The sequence below is a fragment of the Agelaius tricolor genome, unplaced genomic scaffold (assembly GCF_023055355.1).
Source record: "Agelaius tricolor isolate 1412-34295 unplaced genomic scaffold, bAgeTri1.0.p SCAF_1, whole genome shotgun sequence".
Taxonomy (NCBI): domain Eukaryota; kingdom Metazoa; phylum Chordata; class Aves; order Passeriformes; family Icteridae; genus Agelaius; species Agelaius tricolor.
The window spans coordinates 101693646-101716450 of record NW_027269261.1 but is presented as its reverse complement, the minus strand read 5'-3'; the positions used below and the strand labels follow the sequence as shown (position 1 = coordinate 101716450).

The 22805-nt window shown below is 38.6% G+C and overlaps 1 protein-coding gene across 4 annotated transcripts in view; it reads left to right on the top strand.

Annotated features, from left to right (window-relative positions):
• Positions 1-22805, top strand: part of MDN1 (midasin AAA ATPase 1) — a 94624-nt gene that overhangs the window by 69984 nt on the left and 1835 nt on the right. The window contains exons 73-101 of one of the 4 annotated variants that reach the window (XM_071445742.1): positions 103-298; positions 1766-1922; positions 2079-2225; positions 2638-2764; positions 3703-3808; positions 4855-4970; positions 5998-6477; positions 6998-7224; positions 7577-7723; positions 7948-8120; positions 8494-8655; positions 8786-8923; positions 9191-9332; positions 9549-9718; positions 9943-10086; positions 10726-10861; positions 11472-11806; positions 13316-13477; positions 13849-13950; positions 14098-14299; positions 14764-14934; positions 16370-16527; positions 18026-18115; positions 18494-18609; positions 19230-19404; positions 20016-20089; positions 20183-20297; positions 20936-20999; positions 22196-22338. In XM_071445742.1, coding sequence (XP_071301843.1) covers positions 103-298; positions 1766-1922; positions 2079-2225; positions 2638-2764; positions 3703-3808; positions 4855-4970; positions 5998-6477; positions 6998-7224; positions 7577-7723; positions 7948-8120; positions 8494-8655; positions 8786-8923; positions 9191-9332; positions 9549-9718; positions 9943-10086; positions 10726-10861; positions 11472-11806; positions 13316-13477; positions 13849-13950; positions 14098-14299; positions 14764-14934; positions 16370-16527; positions 18026-18115; positions 18494-18609; positions 19230-19404; positions 20016-20089; positions 20183-20297; positions 20936-20999; positions 22196-22338 — 4675 coding nt within the window. Of the gene's footprint in view, positions 1-102; positions 299-1765; positions 1923-2078; positions 2226-2637; positions 2765-3702; positions 3809-4854; positions 4971-5997; positions 6478-6997; positions 7225-7576; positions 7724-7947; positions 8121-8493; positions 8656-8785; positions 8928-9190; positions 9333-9545; positions 9719-9942; positions 10087-10725; positions 10862-11471; positions 11807-13315; positions 13478-13848; positions 13951-14097; positions 14300-14763; positions 14935-16369; positions 16528-18025; positions 18116-18493; positions 18610-19229; positions 19405-20015; positions 20090-20182; positions 20298-20935; positions 21000-22195; positions 22339-22805 lie in introns of all 4 variants that reach the window. The other 3 variants (XM_071445732.1, XM_071445723.1, XM_071445713.1) reach the window with 3 other exon arrangements.

The following is a 22805-nucleotide window of genomic DNA, read 5'->3' as shown; positions in this document are numbered from 1 at the left end:
GCTTCTTCTGCTCATAACACAGTGAAAACATTTATTTCCAGCAGTTGAGAGATTTCCAGGATTACAAAACCCAGTAATTTTTTGTTTTCATTTGGTAATTAGAACTCTCTTTAAATTCATGAAGAAGTTTGAAGTTGTTCTGGATGAGCCGTGTCAGCCTGCCTTGGTGGAGATTGGTAAGGAAGAGCAGCTGGACTGCATGCAAAAGCAAGAGGAGTCTGACGACAAAGAAACCAAAATTCAGAGGCTAAACAACACATTGAGAAAGGTTCTGTCTGCTAGAACAGATGTTACCAAGGTGACTGAATTAGTTATTCTAAGTGTGGGAAGAACAGTTTCCCTATTCTCATCTATACATTGCTTTTCACTGATTAATGCAGGAAAATCTTATGTAAGTGTCAGATCTGTTGAATATATCATAAACTTTTTTGGTCTTACTTGTGTTCAGTGTTATGCAACACTGCAGATGGGTGGGAATGCAGCATGGGATGACAAGCATGGTCTGTACTGATCTGGCACTATATCTGTGCTCTGATACACAGAGATGAGGCTGTTACACATCTCATCTCCCATTTGCTTACATAGTGCCTGCAGCAATTTGTTACTTCTCTACTAGTGAAGTAAAACAGCCTGGGAGTTGAAATTATTATTACTCATTTTTTTCCTAAACAAGGACCCAAACAAATAATGATGTAGCTGTAGGATTTGTGCATATGAGGTCTGATTAAATATTAAATCACTTTTGGCTTGGATACTCATAAGGGAATGCACTATATTGTCACATGTTTGCTGTTGACTGACAGTTTGTGGACTGTGAACATTTGCCTTGGACAAGCTGATGCATGGTAAATCCTGTTCCAGAGAGTCTCAGTTGACTATGTCTCTAAATAATTTGCCCAGCTCAGAGAGGAAGTCAGCTAATTTTCTTCCTGAAAGAGATTCCTATTCATATCATTAGTTTTTATTAACAAGATGCAAGGAGACAATCATAACTCATCAGAATTTGGTGGTAAGTGGGAAATGCTGAGTTACCCTCTGCTTTGTTCTGTTTCTTCAGACCAGGAGCAGGGCTGATCTTGCTCATGTCCTGTACAGGAGGGTAGAGCAAGGAGGCAGAAATTTAATGCAAATCTAATGTATTTGATTGATTGACGGTTTTGTTTGTTAGTGGGTGATTTGTAAGCCTGTTACTGATAGTTAACAGGGTTATTGGTTTCACTGCTTGCAGCTCCATGTTGTCTTCATTCCTTAAAGAAGATGCATGGAAACAATTGAAATTGAACAAAAAAAAAATTGAACAAAAAAAAAAAATTGAAAAGCTTTGGATATGCTGAGGAATTAATTCCGTTATTTAATAATTTCTACCTGCACACTGTTTTTGTTGTCTAGTGGAAAGTGAGTGAGGGTGTTCTTACCTGACCACCCTGAGGCCATTAGTGATTTAGGTTAAGGCCTTTAGAATTGGAAGGCAGAGGAAGCTGACCTGACATAGTGATTACTTTTGTCATAGAGGTAATGACAAACACCTAAGACGGTAAGATCATAGCATCATTCACTGGACTGTTCAAAAATAATGCCTGCCTGACATACATGTGTTATGATTTTTCTCAAGTATTGGTGCTGAACTGATGAAAGAATCACATGAGCATGTTTTGGGGTTTCAGATAAATGCAGAATTGAGCCCTTTTTTAAAGCAATTTACTCCTAGGAGTCAAATGAGAGCTTTGAGTATTTGTGTATAATTTTCTTCCATTTTTTTTTTCAGAGGGCACTCCCAGAATGTCAGGGCATCATCACATTTCATACAGATTCTCTTCAGTATCGTCTGTCTAAGCTGACGAAGAAAATGAAGAAAATGTGTACAGCAGTTACAGAAAATAATTCATTCTTAAACCTGGTGGAAAATCTCGACCAGTTCACAGGTTAGGTTTTCTTGTGATGTCCATACCACAGTTGACCTCTCTAACATAAATGGAACAAGTCAGGAACAAGTGCAGATATATAGTTGTCTTCCCAGAGAATGCTTTGTGTACATGAAAATTTCAATCTCATACCTTTGTCTGCTGTCTTCTATACAGGTGGTGTTATTGTTTCTGTAGCTGAACTGCAAAATTTAACATTTGATCAGACAGCAACTAAGGAGAAGCAGAAATCAGAGGCAAAGCATATTCAGATGCAAAAGCAACGGGCTTTGTCAGATCTCTTTAAAAGCCTTGCTAAAACAGGTGAGCTTCCACTAAAAATGGGCTTGGTTTAACAGTACAGAGCTCTTGAGCATTTTACTATCTTTGCCAATATATTTAAACCCACCATAATATGATGTAAGGTAACACCTTTACCCTCCTCATTCACCAGCCTTTTCATGTCTTAAAAATGACCCCTAACGCAGCTTTCTTAAAGGACATGGGGCAGTGGAAAGTCTGTAATGTACACAGGTCTGTGTTAGTCTTATTTCAGCTGTGTTGTTCAGCTCAAGATAGCTCAGCTACGACGTGTTCTTACATTACAAAACTTGTAGCATGTTCAAAGACTTGTCAAAATAAGAACATTTTAATGTCTTCCTACCAACTGTGTGAGTGACATTTTTCATACAAAAAAGGAGGGCATCAAAGGATGTGTGATGAAATTCCGTTCCAGGTTTGTCATACCGGAAGGGTCTGTCCTGGTGCCGCTCAGAAGACTGCCAGGAGGTTCTGTACCTGCGTCCGCTGGACTTGCGCAGTGCCCTGGCTGCAGTGGATTGCACACATGAGCTGGACACCACGTATGTACCCAGGACTTCTCATCCCCAGATTGTGGGAATTGCAGCTGTAATATACAGAATTTATGGCGTGTTGATTTAGACTGGGGTTTCTCAACAGTAATTCATTTAGGATTTTGCATATTCCCTTCCTCCCATTACATCTCAGTTTGGTATGTATAACTGAACAAGGATTTGGGATTTTTTTAATTTCTTTTTTTTTTTTTTTTTTTTTTCTATATTTGCACTTTAATAACTATACCCTCAGTTTCGTTCTTTCCATGAATTAGATTTCAGTTAGCCCTCCACTGTCCAGCCTTGCCTGGGATGCTTTGCTAGCAGTATATTAGAGTGTAAACTGCTAATGATTTTATTGAAGGTGAACTGTGATATATTAGAGTGTAAACTGCTAATGATTTTATTGAAGGTGAACTGTGATTTTCAGGGATTTCTTCATTGCTTTGTCTTCGTTGAATAATGGGATATTTCAGGAGAAAATACTTCAAAGTGGGCATTACTGGAAAAGCTTTCTTTGGGGAAAGATGTTTTTTTCAAATTTCTTTTCAACTGTTTTTCTGACAACAAGGGCTTTTTTTGTCATTGAGACTTGCTGGTTATTGTCCTGGGATGTAAGCATTTAGTTTATGTATCAGAAGTAAGGCTTCTGTATGAAGCTAGATTTAGCTGCATGGGGGGAAGAAAAGCAATATCACTATGAAAGTATTAAATGGTATTCAAAGATAGAGATTTTTCTGCGATTACTTAGGGTTTTCCTAGAATTTATTTTAAAAATCAAATGTTTTCTTAAGACTAGAATATTTTTAGATAAAATGAAGAACAGGAACTTCGATGCATTTTCTAAGCAACAAATTTCAGGCAAAACTGTTAGGTTGGAGAGCTGATGTGGTGGCTCCAGCATGCTGAGGTACTTTTTAATACCATACTTCTTTGTGCTCTGCCAGGTTGCTGACAGAGATTTCTTCTGCCTGGGATGGGTGCCAGAAGTACTTCTATCGGTCACTTGCACGTCACTCTCGGCTCCAGACAGCCTTGTTAGCACCTGCCAAGGTAAAACCAGCAAAGTAAAACCAGAATCTTAGTTCTGTTAACTTCATTTTACCAGCTTGGACTGAAATTTCCTTGTAAAAAAGTGATGGGAGATAACGCTGTTGTGTAATATGATACTAAATATGACACTTTGGTAGCTCTCATTAAGTGCAGCATGTTGAAACCTGCTGTTTTATGTAGGGACACAATTGGTTCAGGGAAAGAAGTTAATGATCTGTTCAGTGTACATTATCTTTCATCCCAGCAGATCCCTAATTGCCTCATTTTTGTGCATGAAGAAACTCATGAAATGCTGAATCCAAACTTGTAAGGAAAATAATCCCAACGTGATCCAGTGTTCTTGAAGAAATCAGTTGATACTTACAATTGGGCATAACAGGAGTCTGTGTCCAACACAAAAAGTGCTAATACATTTCTTCATTTACTGGTCTAAAACCAGTAGAACAGACAAATGAACTCTGCCATACCAGAACAACTTTTCCAAAATTGCAGAAAAAAAGCACCTCTTCCAGATGTTCTTCCTCTCACTATGCTTTACCTCTTGTTTTACAACATGATCTTATCAAAGTCACACCTGATACTGGATACAAATAGTGGAACTTGACTGTGCAGTTATGCTCTGTGTTGTCACCATTTATTCTGATCTTTAAGATGTGACCTTCTAATGTGACCTTTAAGACGTGATCTCCTTTCACTTCTAATGCAAGGAGTGAAAGTAATTGTCAGTATATCTGGTAAAATGAATGGTTGTAGCATTGGTCATGAATGTAAAGCATTTAGGCTGGTACCTCTTCAGATTCTAATCATTATTTGTATAAGGTAGATCTAATACTGGAACCAACTTCCTGGTAAGTATTGCTTCAGTGGAGTGAAATCTAATGTGAGTGACTGTTGCAGAAGTTACTTGAAAGGCAAATTTTGTAAGACTTGTTCAATTAAACCATAATCTTTCAGACTGCTCAGTGAAATGGAGGCACACAGACTGCCATTGTCTCATTGTTCATCTCACTGTTCCCTCCCACTTCTTCTGTCTCTGTTTTGTTTAGGATATTGGACTGGGCAGCATTGAGCGCTGCAAAGGGTTCACTGCACACCTCATGCAGACACTTGTGAGACAGAGGCGATCTCTTACCGCACTGACAGAACAGTGGATCTTACTCAGGTATTTTCCATCTTCCAATGTTTAATTGTTGGCAAGAGGTTTTGACAGTAAGCAAATCAGTTCAAGAAAGATGGAAAATAATGCAGAAGACAAAAACAACTTTTTCCTCTTCTTCCTGATATTTCTTTTCCCCTCAATTAAGCCTAGATAGAAAAGATCTAAGTTTATCCTATCACTGCAGCCAGTATTTTGGAATCAAAATAATTTTGTAGAACAAGTAAGGCATATATGTGAACTAATTCCTGTAGTTAATTACACAGTTAAACCATTAAACTTACAGATTGTTATATCTCTCTCATTTGGTATTGGCCTAAGTTAATTTAGTTTACATTCAAGTTGTTGGCTCGACCTGGGGCAAATAAATGATTTGGGTGGTATTTTGAGCCAAAATAAGTGAAGCATCAACAGCTTACAAAGGAAAATTCTGGAAAGGTGGGACATACTGGATGTTGTGTCAAAACTGTAAAAGGAAAAGTGTGTAAGAATCTTTCTTACTCTATGTGGTCTTTCATTTCATTGCTTGAGTCATCAGAGTCATTGCAGATGCCACCTTTGTTGAGCATATTTGTGCTTAGCACTCTGTAGTCCATGAAATTTCTAGAAGTCAGATTAGGAGCTAGCACCTTTGTACAGAGAAGCAATTCTAGACTGGAGATTACTGCTGCAAAATTTAGTCTAAGGCCAGGAAACTTGAAAAAAATGAATAAACAGAAAACCCCAACTAAACAAACTCTTCAGCTTTAGAGTCACAGAAATAGTAAAACTTTGTGGACATTTATCTACATTACTATGACTTTCATAACAAATCAGATTTCCAGGGCTTTGTAGTATTTCATAATTCAGGGAGGGAAAAAAATCACTAATTAACCCACCTTTTTTTAAAAAAAAACAACTATTGTTTTAGTTTTTCCAGGAGAAGTTATCTAGATTTAAAAAAAATTATAATTTAGTTAAAGGTAGATCTTTTAAAAATGAAGTACAACATAAAACTCAGTGATCTTAACTTCTCTTTTTTCTTCTTAACTAGGAACCTCCTGAGTTGTATACAAGAGATAGATTCTAGGCTGACTGCTGACAGAGAGTACAATGCAGCATTTCCTCCTCAAGGCAGTATTCAACACTGGACAGACAGACTGCAGCAGCTCTGCATGCAGTATGTGATGCTTCTCGAGGAGCTGTCTTGGTTTATCCAGTGCTGCCCAAAAGAAGAGACAGCCAGATGCAGTGACAGTGAAAGCACTGATGTCAAACCCAACATTCCTCAGAGTTCAGTCCCTGAAATGGGAGATGTTCTTGTGGGAATACCTGACCTGATTCCCTCAGATCTAAAGCATTTGTCTCCAGTATCAGCTGAGCAGTTGCCTCCTGGATGCAGGATGAGAAATAAGGATCAGGTGTGGCTGCAGGTAGCTACACAACTGACTGCAGTGATGGCAAATGTGAAGGCCATGAAAGCAGAGGTGGACAGAGTAAGACAACAGTCACGTGAGACCTCCTTTTATTCCTGGTGAGTCCTACACATGAACATCCCTTCTTTATGTTCACATAGTATGTGTGAAGTAATTTTGAAAATTTTTGCCTATGCATTTATTGAAAAGTGGGTTCAGATGCTCTTCAAACATTTTTCTGTTCATTTTTTTGCAAAATGCAGTGCTTGACTCTTTAAAGAAATGTATGTCTTCTCCCGTTCCCTTGTCAAGTGAAAAAAATTTCTGTCTCAGCTTCCCACTTTGTCTTTGATCTCTCAGGATTTTATCCCCATAGCTCCTTAGCTAATGAGGTGAATTTCAAATATAAAGTTAATGAAGAGATTTTCATTTTAAAATACGTTTGTAGCCTATTTAATAACAATCTTCTGATTTTCTCCCTGCTTGAAACAGTGTAACTATAAGCTTTTTGTCAAATCTTTTCTTTAATAAATTCAGGCTGGATGTATGCTGCCTCTCCCTTATCCATGACCAAGAAAAGGTTTAATCTTAAGTTGGACTGTTTGTTCTTCTTTCAGTATTATGGTATTTCTGTTGCAGGAGAGACTTTGAAGTTTGCACATCAGCTGTGAGTTGTTTGCTGGAAGTCTCAGCCCAGTTACAAAGCATAGAGTCCCTGTTTCTTCCAAAAGGACAAGACATGGAAGCTGCAAATCAGATAGCCCTAATCAAGAGCCTGAAGTATATACAAGAAGAAGTTAATAACACATCTTCACACTTCACAGCCTGGAGAACACAGCTTCTTGCTCCCGTGTCAAATTGCACTGGTGAGGATAATTTTTCTCCACCTGATTTGTTATGTTGGTAAAGACACAAGAATTTATTAGTTTGGTTATTGCTGAAGGTGGCCCTGTGTTCCTTCTGATATCCAAAAACTTCATGAAATTAAAACTTGCAAAATTAAGTCCAGACATTATTTGTGCAGTATAATTTTTTTACCATCTCTATTAGTGATGGATCCTGCACTGTAATTGTAGGTCAGGATTAGCAAGGAGATTTTGGTAGAACTGTGTAGTAAAAGTTGCATAGTGTTGTCATTGTCCTTGCATAAAGGAAACATAGGAACCTGCAATCTGATGTTTACAAGCATGTAAAACTGCCTGTGTTATGGTTCAAAAGGAAATCAACAGTCGGATGAAGAGTTTGTGGAGCAGTTCTCAACAAAAGTGGAAACTGTTATCCATGCTATTCTGTATGCTGTTCAGTGTTTGGTAGAGAGAAAACAGGAAGGTGGAAAAGAGGAAGAAAAATCTTCAGAGGAAAATGGTAAGTTTGTCAATATACTTGAGTGGGGAGCAGAAGAGTTTAAACCATGCAAACCTTAATTTTTTAAACAGTGTGTGTCAGAGGTGCCAATACACAAGGAAATTACTATTTTAATAGAAATTGTGTATTTAGACAGATAGGGTGGCTATTTCTAGATTGCTTGCTATAACATTTTTAGAATATCTGACTTGATCTCCATTTTTTTTAATGTGTTTCAAACAAAGAGGATGCAGCCTTACTTGATGTGATTAAAGCTGGACATATAACTAAACTTTTGGATCAAAATCTGTCTGCTGATTTGGAGGCTTTACATGTGCAGAAGGCAATTTTAGGTGTTTCAGAACTCCTGGAGATCCTGAAATCTTACAGGGAAGACTGCACTTCATATAAACATAAGGTAAAGTTTTTCTTTTCATGAATTTTTTAGCTTAGAACTCTTGAGATATTTGGAATTGTAACTACTTTGGTGGTTAAATATGCACTGCTTCTTCTTGCCCAGTGCCTTAGAACTAGAAGCATGTGAGAAACTGGGGACAAATAAAAGTAGTCTTCTGTAGTGTCCAGCAAAAGCTAAGCATTTCTGTAGTAAGAAGGCAAAGTTTTTGTGAAAAATCTAGAAAAAGCTCCAGAAACGTTAGAAATAGTACTTAAACTCACCTACTGATATTTCTGCTTTGAGCATGTTTTTAGTCACTGTCTTGAGCCTCTCTGAGGTGCATGTCAGTAAGTATAAGTAATGACTCACAGCTGATTTTATGTTTTAACTGTAGTTCTTCAACCAGTCCTGCTATTTGCTGGTGCGTCTAAAGCCCATGCTCTGCAAATATTCAGACCTCATCCTGTTCTACCTCACCATTTCACTGGCATCTCACAGGAGTACTGGAAAACTGCTTTCTGTTCTAACCAGCATTTTTACAGAGCTTGCTCTGAAGGTAAGTTAGTAGAGGTAACAGTGGCTTTATGGCAAGCATATAGTTAATGTATAAAAGTCTTGAGTAGAAAGTAAGCTGAAAAGTGTACTTACTACTGAGGAAGATTTTGAGTTTCTCTTCACCTTTGCAGGGATTTTGTCTGCCAAAAGAGTTACTTGAAGATGAAGCAGGAGAGGGAGCAACAGAGTTCCATGACTATGAGGATGGTGGTATTGGAGAAGGGGAAGGCAAGAAGGATGTGAGCGACAAAATAGAAAGCGAAGATCAGGCAAGTGTTTGGGGTTGATTCTTGTTTAATTGAAGTGAAACTGAAAAAGCTCTTGAAATCCATTATGTGGATGTCTTAGGTAAAAAGAAACACAAAGTTATCTTCAGTCTCCTATTTATGTTGGCTTTTACCTTTGCCTATCACCTTACGAATCTTGTTGTGATACATTTAATATCACAGTATGTTTTTGTGTGTTTTAATATGCTTGGGAAGCTTTTAATATATAGGCAAGAATCATTGTAATTTTTTGCTTTACCAATGATTTAGATAGAAGACAGTTTTCAAAAAGGGAAAGAGAAGGAGAAAGAGGATCAAGATTCTAAACCAGACATTGAAGGAGAAGACAATGCAATTGAAATGTCTGAAGACTTTGAAGGAAAGATGCATGATGGAGAATTGGAGAAAAAAGGTTTGTTCTTCCACTATGGCAAACTTATAAGAAAAGTTATAGATCAGTTCAGTAATGGCTGATGCTTTCCTATAACATGTGCATGTGTGTCCTTTGCATATATCAATTAAACTGAATGGGGTGATAAAATTAAGGATTGCTTATTTGCTTCTAAAGTTAACAAAAACATTATCTTTGTCTTCTGTACTGAAACACATTCTGAACTGTACACAGAAGATGAGGAAAATTCAGATGAAGAGGAAGAACTAGATAAGCAAATGGGCAATCTTGATAATGCTGAAGCTGATGATAAACTAGATGAAAGGCTCTGGGGGGATGATGAAGATGATGACGATGATGAAGATGCTAGTAGTAAAACAGAAGAAACTGGACCAGGAATGGATGAGGTAATAAGGAACAAGATGGGGGGAAAAAGTATCAAAGGAATTGAACTCTGCTAACTTAATGTGACCTAGAATGGGAATTGCCTCTCGTAGCTTTTTGTCTTAGAAGGGGATAATTTCAGGGAATAAGTTCTGTTGCATGTTGTCTTTTTTTTAGTAGGAGATGATGTCACTGAGACTTTGAAAAGTGGATAAAGTAACTGAGTTTCTTTTGGATTTATTAATAGGAGGATTCAGAGCTCGTTGCAAAAGATGACAATTTGGGGACAGGAAACAAGGATAATAAAAAAAAGCCTCCCAAGAATGAGGAAAAAGAGCAACAGGAAGAAGACAGTGGAAATCAAGAGAAAATCCATGAACAAATTGATGAGGTAAAAATTACATGGACTACATGGATATTTTGCTGTTAAACCACACTCTGTTGCTCATACCATGTGTTTCTGAGAATTTCAAATACTTTTTTTTTAATAGTGAAGCACCCTGAAAAAAAGTTCATTTCAGAGCTAAAAGTAAACCATACTGTATCCATTGTAATACTCATTCATTTTCTGATAAATATTCAAGAAAGGATTCCTCTGGAGTACCCTGAACTTGCAATAGCTGCCAAAACAGGCTTTACACTGAATTGATGTTTTGATGGACAAAGCTCCAAAACTCTAATTCTGTTGTGTAGCAACAGAAACACCTTAGTATGCAAGAGTACATTTAGCATCTCCAAGAGTGCGTATTCTGTTTAGAATGTTTCAGCTAGGAAAATTGGCTTTTGAACACAAAACATGCTGGTTGTAAGTACCACCAATTTATGTAAATGCATTTGCTGAAATTAATCTTTCTGCTCCTTATGCATGATTATGTGTACCACTGGAAATCCACTTTTAACTGATCAAAATGTAATATTGTATCCAGTATTTCTTTGTCCTAGAGAATACAGTAGGATCTTGTTTCTTATCTTTGCCAATCCTCCCGCTTAGTCCGTGCCTGTTATTTTTTCCCCCATTCTTTGCTGACAGCGTGAGTATGATGACAATGAAGTAGATCCTTATCATGGCCAGCAAGAAGAGGAGCCTGAAATTGAACCTTTGGACCTTCCTGATAATTTGAATCTGGAGAGTAATGAGAAGAGTGATGATGAGGAGGAGGATGAAGGTACAGCTGAAAATCTCTATAGATTCCTAGATGAAAGCCACATGGAAGTAGGGGGGGCAATCAGATCATGAAACCTTTTTGTCTACAGAAAGGACAGAGATGGTGGTAGGATTCAGTGTAACCAGCAAGAAGCTGCAAATTCATTTGTGCATCCAAATACCAACATACCAAATGGAGGCCAGACAAGAAGTCAGCATGACAATATTTTCCTTTACCTCTCCCTTTCATGCACACTGTGGAGCATGCTTTTCATGCTACCCAAGTGATACAGCCTATCTCAGGCTGGGATCTCCTTATTTAATTGTCTAGTTGCTTTTGTGGTTTCATTTTTGTTCTGTTATACTTCTGAGTATTTGTACCCTCAAAGGTCAATTGGCCCTCAGGTTAAAGGAAGTTACTAGGAATTCATCCTAGTTACACTGCTAGCTAGAAATCAACTGTGACTTAAAGGAATTATCTGGCTATAGAAAACAGATTTTGTGCATAGAACTGAGTACTTGATGGGTTTTTGACAGGCTGGGCAGTTTTATTCCAAATTCCTGTAATGTTCACTGTCTCTGTACTTCACTGAAAGTTTTATATACCTTTCTGATTTTTTTTTTAAATCCAGAAGAAGAGAATGATTTTGAAATAGATGAGAAACCTATGGATTTAAATGAGGCTGAGAAGACAGAAGAACAGAATGCAGAGGATACTGGTGAGACAGAAGGAGATGATCAAGATGCAAAAGCAGCTGAAGAGGGCATTTCTGAAGATAAAGAGGAGAAGGAAGATGAAGGAGATAAAGAAGATCAAGATCATGATCAAGAAGAAAAGGCAGAGAATACTGAGGATGCACAAGAAGAAGAGGAAGAGTCACAACCACCTGATGAGAAAAAAAATGAATCTGCTCAAAAAAATGAAGATAAGGGAATCCCTAATGAAGACCAAGGCCTTCAACCTCAGGTACAGTATGATAAATAAAAGTGTGATTTTTTTTTTCCTTATACAAGATTTAAGAAATGGCTGTGCTGTGTGATACTCTGAAAAAAATTGAAAAATTGATATTGAATAGACACAATGTTAGAGTGTTCATCAAGATAATAAGAACTATGCTTATTAAGCATGTGTTTCTGCTGTCTGTGTTCCTGCTGCCTCCTTGGCCTTGTGTTAGAGTGGAAAACTCTTTCAGTGGTGAGGGAACCTACAGTGATCATCTAGTTCAGCTGCCTGACCACTTCAGGGCTGACCAGAAGTTTAAGCATATTTATTAAGCACATTGTCCAAATACCTCTTAAACACTGACAGCTCTGGGGCATTGGCCACCTCTCTAGGAAGCCTTTTCCAGTGTTTGACCACCCTGTCAGTAAAGAAGTGATACTAAAGTCCCAATGGCCATTCCCATGCATCCTATCACTGGGTACCAGGGTGAAGGGATCAGCACCTCTCTCTCTATGTCCCTTCCTCAGGAAGTTGTAGAGAGCAATGGGGCCACACTTCAGCCTCCTTCTCTCCAAACTAGACAAGCCCAAAGTCCTTAGCCACTCTTTATAGGACATTGCTTCCAGCCCTTGCACCACCTTTGTTACTCCCCTCTGGCCACATTAAAGGACCTTCACATCCTTCTTAACTTATGGGGCCCAGAACTGCACACAGCACTCAGGTGAGGCTGCACCAGTGCTGAATACAGTGGATTCAGCACCTCTTTTGACCAGCTGGTGTTGCTGTGTTTGATGCACCCCAGGATGGGGATTGCCCTCTGGGCTGCCAGGGCTCAGTGCTCACTCACTCTGAGCCTGCTGTGGGCCAGCATCCCCAGATCCCTTTGCACGGCTGCTCTCCAACCACTCTTCTCCCAGTCTATGCTTGAGCCCAGTGTTATTCTATCCTAGGTGCAGAATCCAGCATTTGGACCTGTTAAATTTCATCCCCTTAATCATGGTCCAGTGCCCCATTCAATCTAAATCTCTTTGCAAGGAGTCTTTTGTCCTTCAAGAGAGCCCACAGCACTTCCCAGTTTGTATCAGCAAACTTGCTAATGGAGCATTCAACTCCTATATCCAGATCATTGATAAATACATTAAATAGGACTAGTCCTGGAGCTTAAACCCAAGGAACAGCACTGGTGACTGTCACCAGCTGAAACCCCATTCAGTACAATTATTTTAGCCCTAGAATCCACCCAGCACACTGTGAATCCACTCATCCCACAGCTGGACAACTCGTCCAAAAGGATGCTGTGAGGGACATTATCAAAACCCTTACTAAAAATCCAGAAAAACTGCATCCACTGCCTTCTCTTCATGTGCTAGGCTGGTGACCTCATCACAGAGGGGCTATCCAGTTAAACAGACCTTTCCCTTTGTTAGACCACTCTGACTGTGTCTTACAACTGTATTTGTCTTTAAGTGCCTTTCAGTAACACAGAGTTCTCAATGTTTTTTAGAATGTTAAAATAATCTGATGCTATTTCAGGAGGAGGAGGATAAAGACAATTCAGAGATGGATGAAGAGATCCCTGAGGCTGAGGAAAGAATGGAGCATGAAACACAAGGGCAGACTGGGCAAGAAAATCTGCAGAGTGACAGTGCTGTTGAGCTGGCTGGAGAGGCTTCAGAAAGAGACCAGTCTAAAGAGGTAAATTATGTGGAAGTGTCCGAGTTAAAAATGCTAAATCTGTGAATATGTTTTCAAGTTGAAATCAGGGAACTGCTGCCATAGTTTTTAAGAACTGTGCCTAAGACCTTAGTTTATACCAGTTGTAAATTCACTGAAAAAAACCTTAAAGACTATGTAGATATCCTGCATTTTCACTCCTATAAAGGTAAGTTTAGGATAATTGAACTGTAGAAGTGGCTTGTCTGCTGTCCATAAGAATTATACTTGCAGTTATGAGCCATTGGTCATTCAGAACAGAATGTAGCAAAGCACTGCAGTTTAACATCTGGAGTTTGTTTACAGTAGTTTCTATTTTTGGTAACGTTTGAAATTTATTTTTTTTCTTTCAGGAAAGTGGAACTGGAGCTTCAAGTGCCAATCAGTCAGAAGGCCATGAATCCACACGTATGGCCCGGGTGGCTTCTCAGAAGCAAAGCATAAAAAATACACAGGTTTGTCTCTTTAAATTTTTGTTTAAAATGTCTTAATATTGACCAGCAAATAGTCAGGACTCAGTTTCTCCTTGTCAGAGCACTGTTCTCATTAGTGGTAGGCTACACCTCTCTTGAAGTTGATGGCGTTAATTTGTTCCTTTTCAGAGTTTCAAGAGGAAACCTGGCCAGGCAGACAACGAGCGCTCGATGGGAGATCACAATGAACGCATCCACAAGCGACTGAGAACCATGGAATCCAGCAGTGAAGCAAAGCAGGATGCAGCTCAGCCTAAACAGAACGTGGAGGAGGCTGATGCATTTGAACATATTAAACAAAGCTCTGAACACTATGATGCACAGACATATGGTACAGTGGGATTTCTGGGGGTAAAGAGTTGTCATTGCAGAATCAAATCCTGAAACACTTGTATTTGTTGTAGTGTTCCCTGTTTGCTTTTTAAAGTTATGTTTAACAATCCTTGCTTTGGTTAAAGGTGCCACACCATTTCACTACAATAAATGCTACTCTGCAGTCAGACTCCAACCAATAATAACACTTATTAAAATACTGATTTTGACTTTAAAAAATGGATTTTATCTTATTATCTTTACAATCTATTCTCTTCAAATCTTACTTCAGCTAATCAAGGCAATAGCTTACTGACATGACACAGCACAGCAGAATGAAAGATAAAACAGGGGTTTGAGCTTCAGATCTCTTCTAAGTTCACTGAAATTGATACACAGTGGCCTCAGAATGCAACATTTTTTTTTAACTTGACTACTTCTCCTTCCACTTTCCTCTTCACAAGTATTGTTGTCTTTGTGCAGATGTAGCTAGCAAGGAGCAAGAGAAACCTGTTATGCCTCCTGAAGAAAAGGAAGAAGGAGACTTTGAAGATGCAGCAATGGAAACAGAAACGGAGGATGAGGATCTCAGAGCAGTAGACACTGAAGAGCTGAAGCCAGAAAAAAAGAAGTCTAATGCCACTAAACCTTCTGGTACATTAACTTGTAAAGCATTCTAAATGCATGCTGATATGGATCTTTAGATGTATATATAGGTATTCAGATTTGCATGTAGTAGATATGTTTCATAAGGCTGAATGCCTGCTCTAAATTGATTCCTCTGCAGCAGTATTCTTACTTCTGCCCAGTAACCAGCATTAGCCTTTGCTAAACTGATTGACAGAGAGGTTTACTGCTTTCTTTCAAGTTAATGGTCTCTAATCTTTATCCACCACTTTGAAGAAATAAAAAGCAAACACTTCCCTGCTGTTCAACACAGTGCCAATTCACTTAATTAATTGGCATTTAACAATGCATTCCAGTGTCACCACCATCAGCACCACATAACTCAACTGTTTTATGTATAACTTCTGGCAAAAAAACCAAAAAAACAAACCAGCAAGAAGTAGAAGAGCTGGTCTGAACATCTGGTGAGGTAGCACCAAACTCTCACTGCCTTCTTTCTTAAGTGGGAACAAAACTGAGCAGCTGACAGAAGTAGTAGTTAGACAAGATAGGTCTGACTTGTCAGCCACACAACCCCCCCTTCAAAAAAAAAGCTAGGTAGAAGTATGTCTTGCCAATTGCAACAGAAATTGTAATTTTGATGCATCTAAGTAAATGACATCATAGATTGGAATTTTGAACAGTTTTCTTCTTGAACAACACAAAGCATGGCTGGAGAGGGGAGACAAGTTTTACAAGCTTACATTCTTGCCTCCCACTCCCTTGAGCTTTAATCACTTAGATCTCTTGCTAGGCTCTATTTATGGTACAGGTGTGCATGTCATCAGTCTGCTTGTTTTTCCACATGATTCTCTAACTATGTTCTGAAAAACTAGTCTTTGAAACATGTCCTACAATGTCATTCTTTTTCTCCTTTAGAATAATTCTTAAGAAATTAGTTGTTAAATAGCATAGTACAGTAGAAACAGTAATAAAACAAATTCTCTAGTCCATTCTTTTATTTGTAAATTGAATTTTGATTTATAGAAAACTGTTCTGTTAAAAAATCAGAGAGTAAAAGATAAGTAAAGATTGCCATTTTTTAATGATGATTTTCTGACTTCTCATATGACTTTATACCTCCTATCATCCTGTCATAGAGGCTATGAGAGTCAATAAATGTACTTCACCAGTGGAACTGTCAGGTGTTAAATATCTGTTAACTATTACTTTGTTTAGCAAGAAGTTTACAAGACAGAAAAACAGTTTGCATTAGGAAATGCATGGTTTTCTGTTCCAGTGAGTTGCAAGATGTATTCATCCCATTCCTAGAATTAAATGTCTTAAAATTTGGCACTTCTTTTAAAAGGAAATGTCAGCTGCAGTACAAAGCATATGAGATGCTCTGTGAAAGAGTCAGATACAATATTGTTTCTTGTACTATGTTGACCCATGAAGTCAGTAATTAGTTTTGTGGTTGTAGGACCAGGTGACGTGGAGCCAGAGCTCCAGACTTTTGACTCAGAGGATGTCAATGACTCTGCACCAGAAAAACTGCTAGAGGTGGCTGAAGAGAAGCCAGAGAGAAGCAAGGACTCGACCATACACACAGCCCACCAGTTTCTGATGGACATTCCCCAGGTAGGATACCCAGTCTGTCTTCTTTCAGCTACAGCAGGAGAAAGAGATGGTTTTACTTGATCTGTGTTAATGTAACTCTGTGAATGCAAAAGACTAGAATTACTTTTTTTTCAGCCAATTCAGTCATTATACATGAATATAGTACTTTTTTATAACAGCTGATCGTAGGTACTGTAGAACCTTTTTGAGCTTTTTATTAGTGTCTCAATTAAAAAAAGACCATGGCCTAGAAGATCCTAGAGCTTCCTGTTAACATGGTTTTCCAGTGCAAACTTCTGTGAAAAAGCACATTTTATCATAAAGACCTATAGCATATAAGCAGTTGGTGGTGGATTAGCAGTTGATGAAATGAAAATATTTTCAGTCTGTGTGGTTTTTTTTAGAAGGATTGACCTTTCATTCTTACAGTATGGTGTCCTAAGTACATGCTTAGAGGGTGCTATTTTACTGTTTCCATGCATACCACAGAAAGGATTGTGTGCCAGCTGCACTGGGTATTTCTACCTTAATGCCAAATATTGCAGCTTTTTGGAAAAAGGCTGCTGAGTGCAAGTGTTCTCATGTTGTCAGAATAACTGTGCCTTTGAGCTTTGTAGGTTTCTTCCAACTAGCATGCAAAATGTGGAACAGAAGAGGGAGCTCTTGCAGCACCATTTAAAGGGGAAGGGAAAGAGGCAGCTGGGGGAAAAGTGCAGCTTCTCACCTTTCAGCAGAAGGAAGAAGAGAGAAATCTGCTCCGTTTCTGTTCTTTCTCCCTTCCACTAACATGCAGCAGGTGACCAGTGGGACAGCTGCTGCTTCTTGAGGAATAAGAAGTTACTGGGACTATTGAGCTTGGAGTCATGGGCTTATTTTCCTTAGTCTGTGTGCCTGCAGGTTATACAGACAATGTATTGCTGTTTGGCCGAACTGGGGGTTTGTAAGTCAGGGACAGAGGCTATTACTGAAAACACAGTGAGAGTAAAAAAGTATCATAAAGCTTGGGTGTCCTTTAACAGAATGGCTTACCAAATAATATTTGGTGCCAGGTAACGAGGATGATGTCATTCAATCTTCAAGTGGTTTGAATGAAGCTTGTATAAAAATAAACTAAGTGAAGTGTACTCTGTTTCCAAAGATACTAGTTAGGTGTATTGTTCAATAGTTTGGTCTCCATTATACTGTTGATAAATCTGGTGTTTGTCAAGATCATTTCATTGATTTATCTTGAAATTCTATATTTATTGTATTCAGTGTCATTATCATAGATGTTACTAGCTTTGTTTCTATATTGATTAAATCGCATATGGAGATATTTGTGGGGAGGTGTTTATCCTTCATGTACATAGAAGCCCTTAAACATGGAGATTTAGAATCTTCATTGAGGTATTTGGGGTTTTTTTGTTTGTAAGAATGAGAACAATGCATTTTACTTTCTTTATAGTTTGCTATACTTTGGGAATCACCAGATGTGTAAACTTAATTTTCTGTCTCATAAAACTCGTAACTCCACTTCTAGCACATCATTAAAGATCCTGAAGAGCTAAGAAAGGAACTTGAAAGGCAACTGGAAGCTTGGCAGACACAACAGCCTGGAACTCCAGAGGAGGTTCGTGACCTCATTTGAATATAAAACTGTCATAAGAATCCTTCATTGCATTATTTCATCTTCTTTTACTGCTAAAACATTGAGGAATGCAAGCAGGCTGGAATTTAAATACTCAAAAACATATTATATATATAGATACTATTTTGTTGTTACATTTACCTTACTTTAAAAAACATACTACATTATTCTTGAAGCAGGATGCTGTTTCAGATCTTGTTTTGAATGTGAATGCAGATTGTCATGTGAGGCACCCTCAGTTTTAGCTCATTACAGCCTTCCCTGTGGTGCACTGTGGTTTGGTTTCTTTCTTCAGACAGTGCTCCCCCTCTTGTTTTGTTCTTTCATAATTCACTTTAATTTCTTTGTGTGATGTTGTAGGAGAAGGAAGCAGCACAGCTGTGGCAGAAGTATTTAGTACTGACAGCTCCTCTATCACAGCAGCTTTGTGAACAGCTGCGACTCATCCTGGAACCCACTCAGGCTGCCAAGCTGAAGTAAGTTGGGTCTTTCTGAGGCTTCTGATTTCTTTAAACTCGTGAGTTTGGGGTGCTTTAACCTCTAAAACTGCAGCATTGTGTCATTCTTGCATTACAGTAATTATTCCTGTTTGCAAATGCCTTCGATTTCCTTGTACAGGAACATTAGGTTATTTTATGAAATGCAAACATGATATAGTAGTTGGCACCCATCCTGAGGATATTGCCTTCTACTTTTTTTCTCCTGTGCAACAGGTGATTAATGAACTTCACCATTTGAAGTTAAGTCAAAGATTATGTAAAATGTCAAAATGTTTTACGTTGTTTATAACATTAAATGATTATTTTTTACAGAAATATAAACTTGTTTCAAACTGGTGGAATGTAAATTCAAGGTCTGCCTTCCATTTTAGGTACCTAGAAATAAACTTCTTTTAAAACACCGAATATCCATCTTACATTAAAAATGTGGGGGATATTTTTATCGATAATGAAATATCAGTATTAAAACTGCTCATATATTGGATTTGTTGTATTTTTTAAAAAAATTATTTGGTGTATATGCTGCATAGGCCATGGATTTCCAGAATGAGATATCTGCTGATAACCCCTGTCACTGTCTTTTTCTCAACTTTCAGAGGAGACTACAGAACTGGGAAGAGGCTGAACATGCGCAAAGTGATCCCGTACATTGCCAGTCAGTTCCGGAAGGACAAGATCTGGCTGCGAAGGACCAAGCCCAGCAAACGGCAGTACCAGATCTGCCTGGCTATTGATGATTCCTCTAGTATGATTGACAATCACTCTAAACAGGTAAAATAAACCTTGGGAGGGGTATGCAGAAACCACCTGTCGTTGATGTGTAGTTGCTGATTTGTTTCATCCAGGGCTGGTAGCTGCTGGAAAGTCTGATAATTCCAAAGCACCTATTTTTCCAGTCCATGTGCTTTAACTCTTGTCAATTCATGCCTGAGAGAATTATTAACAAAAGATCAGTGAAAACTAGCTGAAAGGATTAGCTGTTAATTTTGTAAGAGGTGTACATATCCACTATAAAACTACTTTTTGTGGCCTACAAAAGGCTGAAAGTTCCTTATCTGGCAGTTCATTGGAGTGCTAAATATCCATTCATCATAGACAACTTGTAGGGTTTTTATTAATTAAAATGGTGTATTTCCTTCTGAACAGTTACTTATTTGTTTCATTAGCCTACCTAAAGTGGTGTCTCTAAATCAATCAGCTAAAGCCCTCAAGCAGAACTATTGTATCTTTATTGCACTGACTGTCTTACACGATAGGCAGACTTTTCAATTATCTTCCTAGATAATGAAAAATAATGTCAGTAACACTCTTCATATTTAATACTGGGCATTGAGTAAAACATTGACTATGCTAATTTTTGATGCAACTTTTGTCTTTAATAGCTTGCATATGAATCCCTGGCAGTTATTGGAAATGCTCTGACTCTTCTAGAAGTGGGACAAATTGCTGTGTGTAGGTGAGTTTATTTGAAATCATGACTTTTCTTCAGTACTTCAGAGCAGAATGTAAATACCAGTTCCATGCTGTAATTTTCTTCTCTTTTCTGAAGCTTTGGAGAGACTGTTCAGCTGCTGCACCCGTTCCACGAGCAGTTCAGTGACCAGTCAGGGACACGGATATTGCGTCTTTGCAAGTTTCAGCAGAAGAAAACAAAAATAGCCCAGGTACACAAAAATGCCTCTAGGGCAACAGGTTTACCAATCTTTTCCAGACAAGATATCAGCAGCTTCATGATCACTTTGTAACACTTACTAGTTGTTTTTGTATTTGAGAGTCTGATAGCTGGTTAGATAACAAAGAAATAAAATGGTCGTAATTTTGTAACAGGAAGAGTGTTTTCTCACTTTTAGTTCTGATATATACCACTTTTAAGTATTCACCTTTCTCTTTATTGAGTCTTAAAAAGTATTTTGGGTACTGTTGATGTTCTTAATCTTAATGGGGAGTATTAAACTAGATACATCTGTTTCAGGCTGAAGCCAAAGAAGTTCAACCTAGAAACAGGATGTATATTTTCAATGAAGCCATTAATCTCATTAGCAGTGTACTGTGTTGATGGCTTTGCTAGTATTGGGGAACAAAATAATCTGTTTGAAGGCTCTCTGAAGATTCATTAGTTCAAAAGTACTTCATAAATTTAAAGCTGGAGTTGATACAGGAAAATGCTAAGACCTCTTATCTGTGTTATGCGTTCAGACTGTCTTAGCATTTAAAAGAGAGAAAGCTGTTCTTTAGAAATGTTTTCATTTTTAAGTTTATTATTTTTAAGATAACTTGATTTTCTTACTTATTTCCCTTGCAGTTTCTAGAATCATCAGCAAATATGTTTGCTGCAGCACAGCAGTTGTCTCAAAATATTAATCCGGGTGAGTTTCTTTTGTTACTGTGCTTGTTGCCATGGCAGCAGAATGCTCACTACAGTCCCGATGTAGGATCTTGCCAGGAAGACTCCTAGGACTGAAACATCACTTGCATTAGGGCTTTGGGTTTTGTTTTGTCAAAAGCAACGTTTGGTGTAAATTTGGCTCCCAGGCGACATCTACTTCATATTTTTCAATAAGTCACTAAAATCTTGTGTAAGACTTTTTAAAATGGCATGCCTTACCTGTCTCCATTTACCTCCTAATTACAGACTATGTTAAGATGTAGATAGTGCCAGCTGGGAGCATTGTCCAGCTTCCTAAGGACCCTGACTCTCTAGACACTTCTGTTCCTGCTTGAGAGCTTGAGTTCTCTAGGTATCCAGAAGCACACTGCTCTGAGGAGGGAATTTGCCTCCTGCCTGCCTTTCACGGTCCTGGAACTTCAGGTCACGAGCTGCTTTTCTTTCCAAGAAAAGCTGGAAGACTGCTTGCCTCATGTCTGCCCCATAATTAGTCTAAAAGATTGCTCTGTGATAGTTAAAAGCTTGTCATGGTGGCACCTGTATTTTTTATAAGTTCTTGTTGTTGAAGTACTCCAAGAACTGGACAGTCTGGGATTTATAATCCACAGCTGTTTTGCCACAGGGTGGCCAGGGTGTCACAATATTCTGAGGGGGAGCTGCATCCAGTTCTGTGTAAACCAGGTGGGGATGCAGCAGCAATCAGCTCCGAGGGAGCTGGCAAGAGAAAATGCTGTAGGATTCATCACCTTTTCTGTAAAAAGACAAAGCCCTGTCACATCTGGGCCTGTCTGCAGAAGTGTGTTCTGCATCCCTCTGTAACAATTAGGGCTTGCATTCCTGACTGTAATTACTGTGATTTTATGTGTAATTAAATACATAACTTAAAATGTACTTCTAGAGGGATGTATCTGACTCTAGGGGCAACTTGGGTCAAGTAACATATCTCCAGAAATGATTGGTGCTGAGGAACGCAGCATGGATGTGATGTCTGATGTTTCAGGAGGTTTACTTCAGACTCATTGGACTGACTTGACAGAATTCTATTTGAGGAGTTAATATCCTTAGGAATACTCCTTTTTCCATTATACCCACAGGCCAAACAGCAAAATAGGGGGGTTTGCCTTTTAAATGTTTTACTCTGAACTTACTGGAGTTTTAAATGTTCTTTGTGCTCAGAAACAGCGCAGCTGCTTTTGATTGTATCTGATGGAAGAGGCCTTTTCTTGGAAGGCAAGGAACGGGTGACAGCAGCAGTTCAAGCAGCTCGGAGTGCCAATATCTTTGTTATTTTTGTAGTGTTGGACAACCCTAATTCCCGGGTAAGTGAACAAGGGAGAAGTATTCAACTGCAGTGAATGAGAAACTGATACAAATCCTTTTCTTGTCTTTTGTATGCCATACAGCTACCTTATCTTTTGTAGAGGTCAGAGATACTGAGCCCAAGTGCAGTTTTCCACGTCTGTCAGATCTACCATTTCTTCCTACTGTGCTTTTTATCTTTTGTATTTAAAAAAAAACCCTCTGCTTCCATGCCACAGAAAGGCTAAGAGCTCCCGTCTTCAAATGGAATGCTTGTAGCTCTTGGCCACCAGGGAAGCAGCTGGCAGGTTGACAGATTTGGAGCTTGAGAGATGCTTTGTTCCATCTCAGCTCTGATTCAGCTTGATAATTTCTGACAGCAGTCCCCAATTGACATGACAGCTGGAGCCAGTATGAGATTAAACATTAGACAGAAGGGAGTGTGTGAGAGTTATTTAGTGCCTCAGTTGGGAAAGCTGAGTTCTGC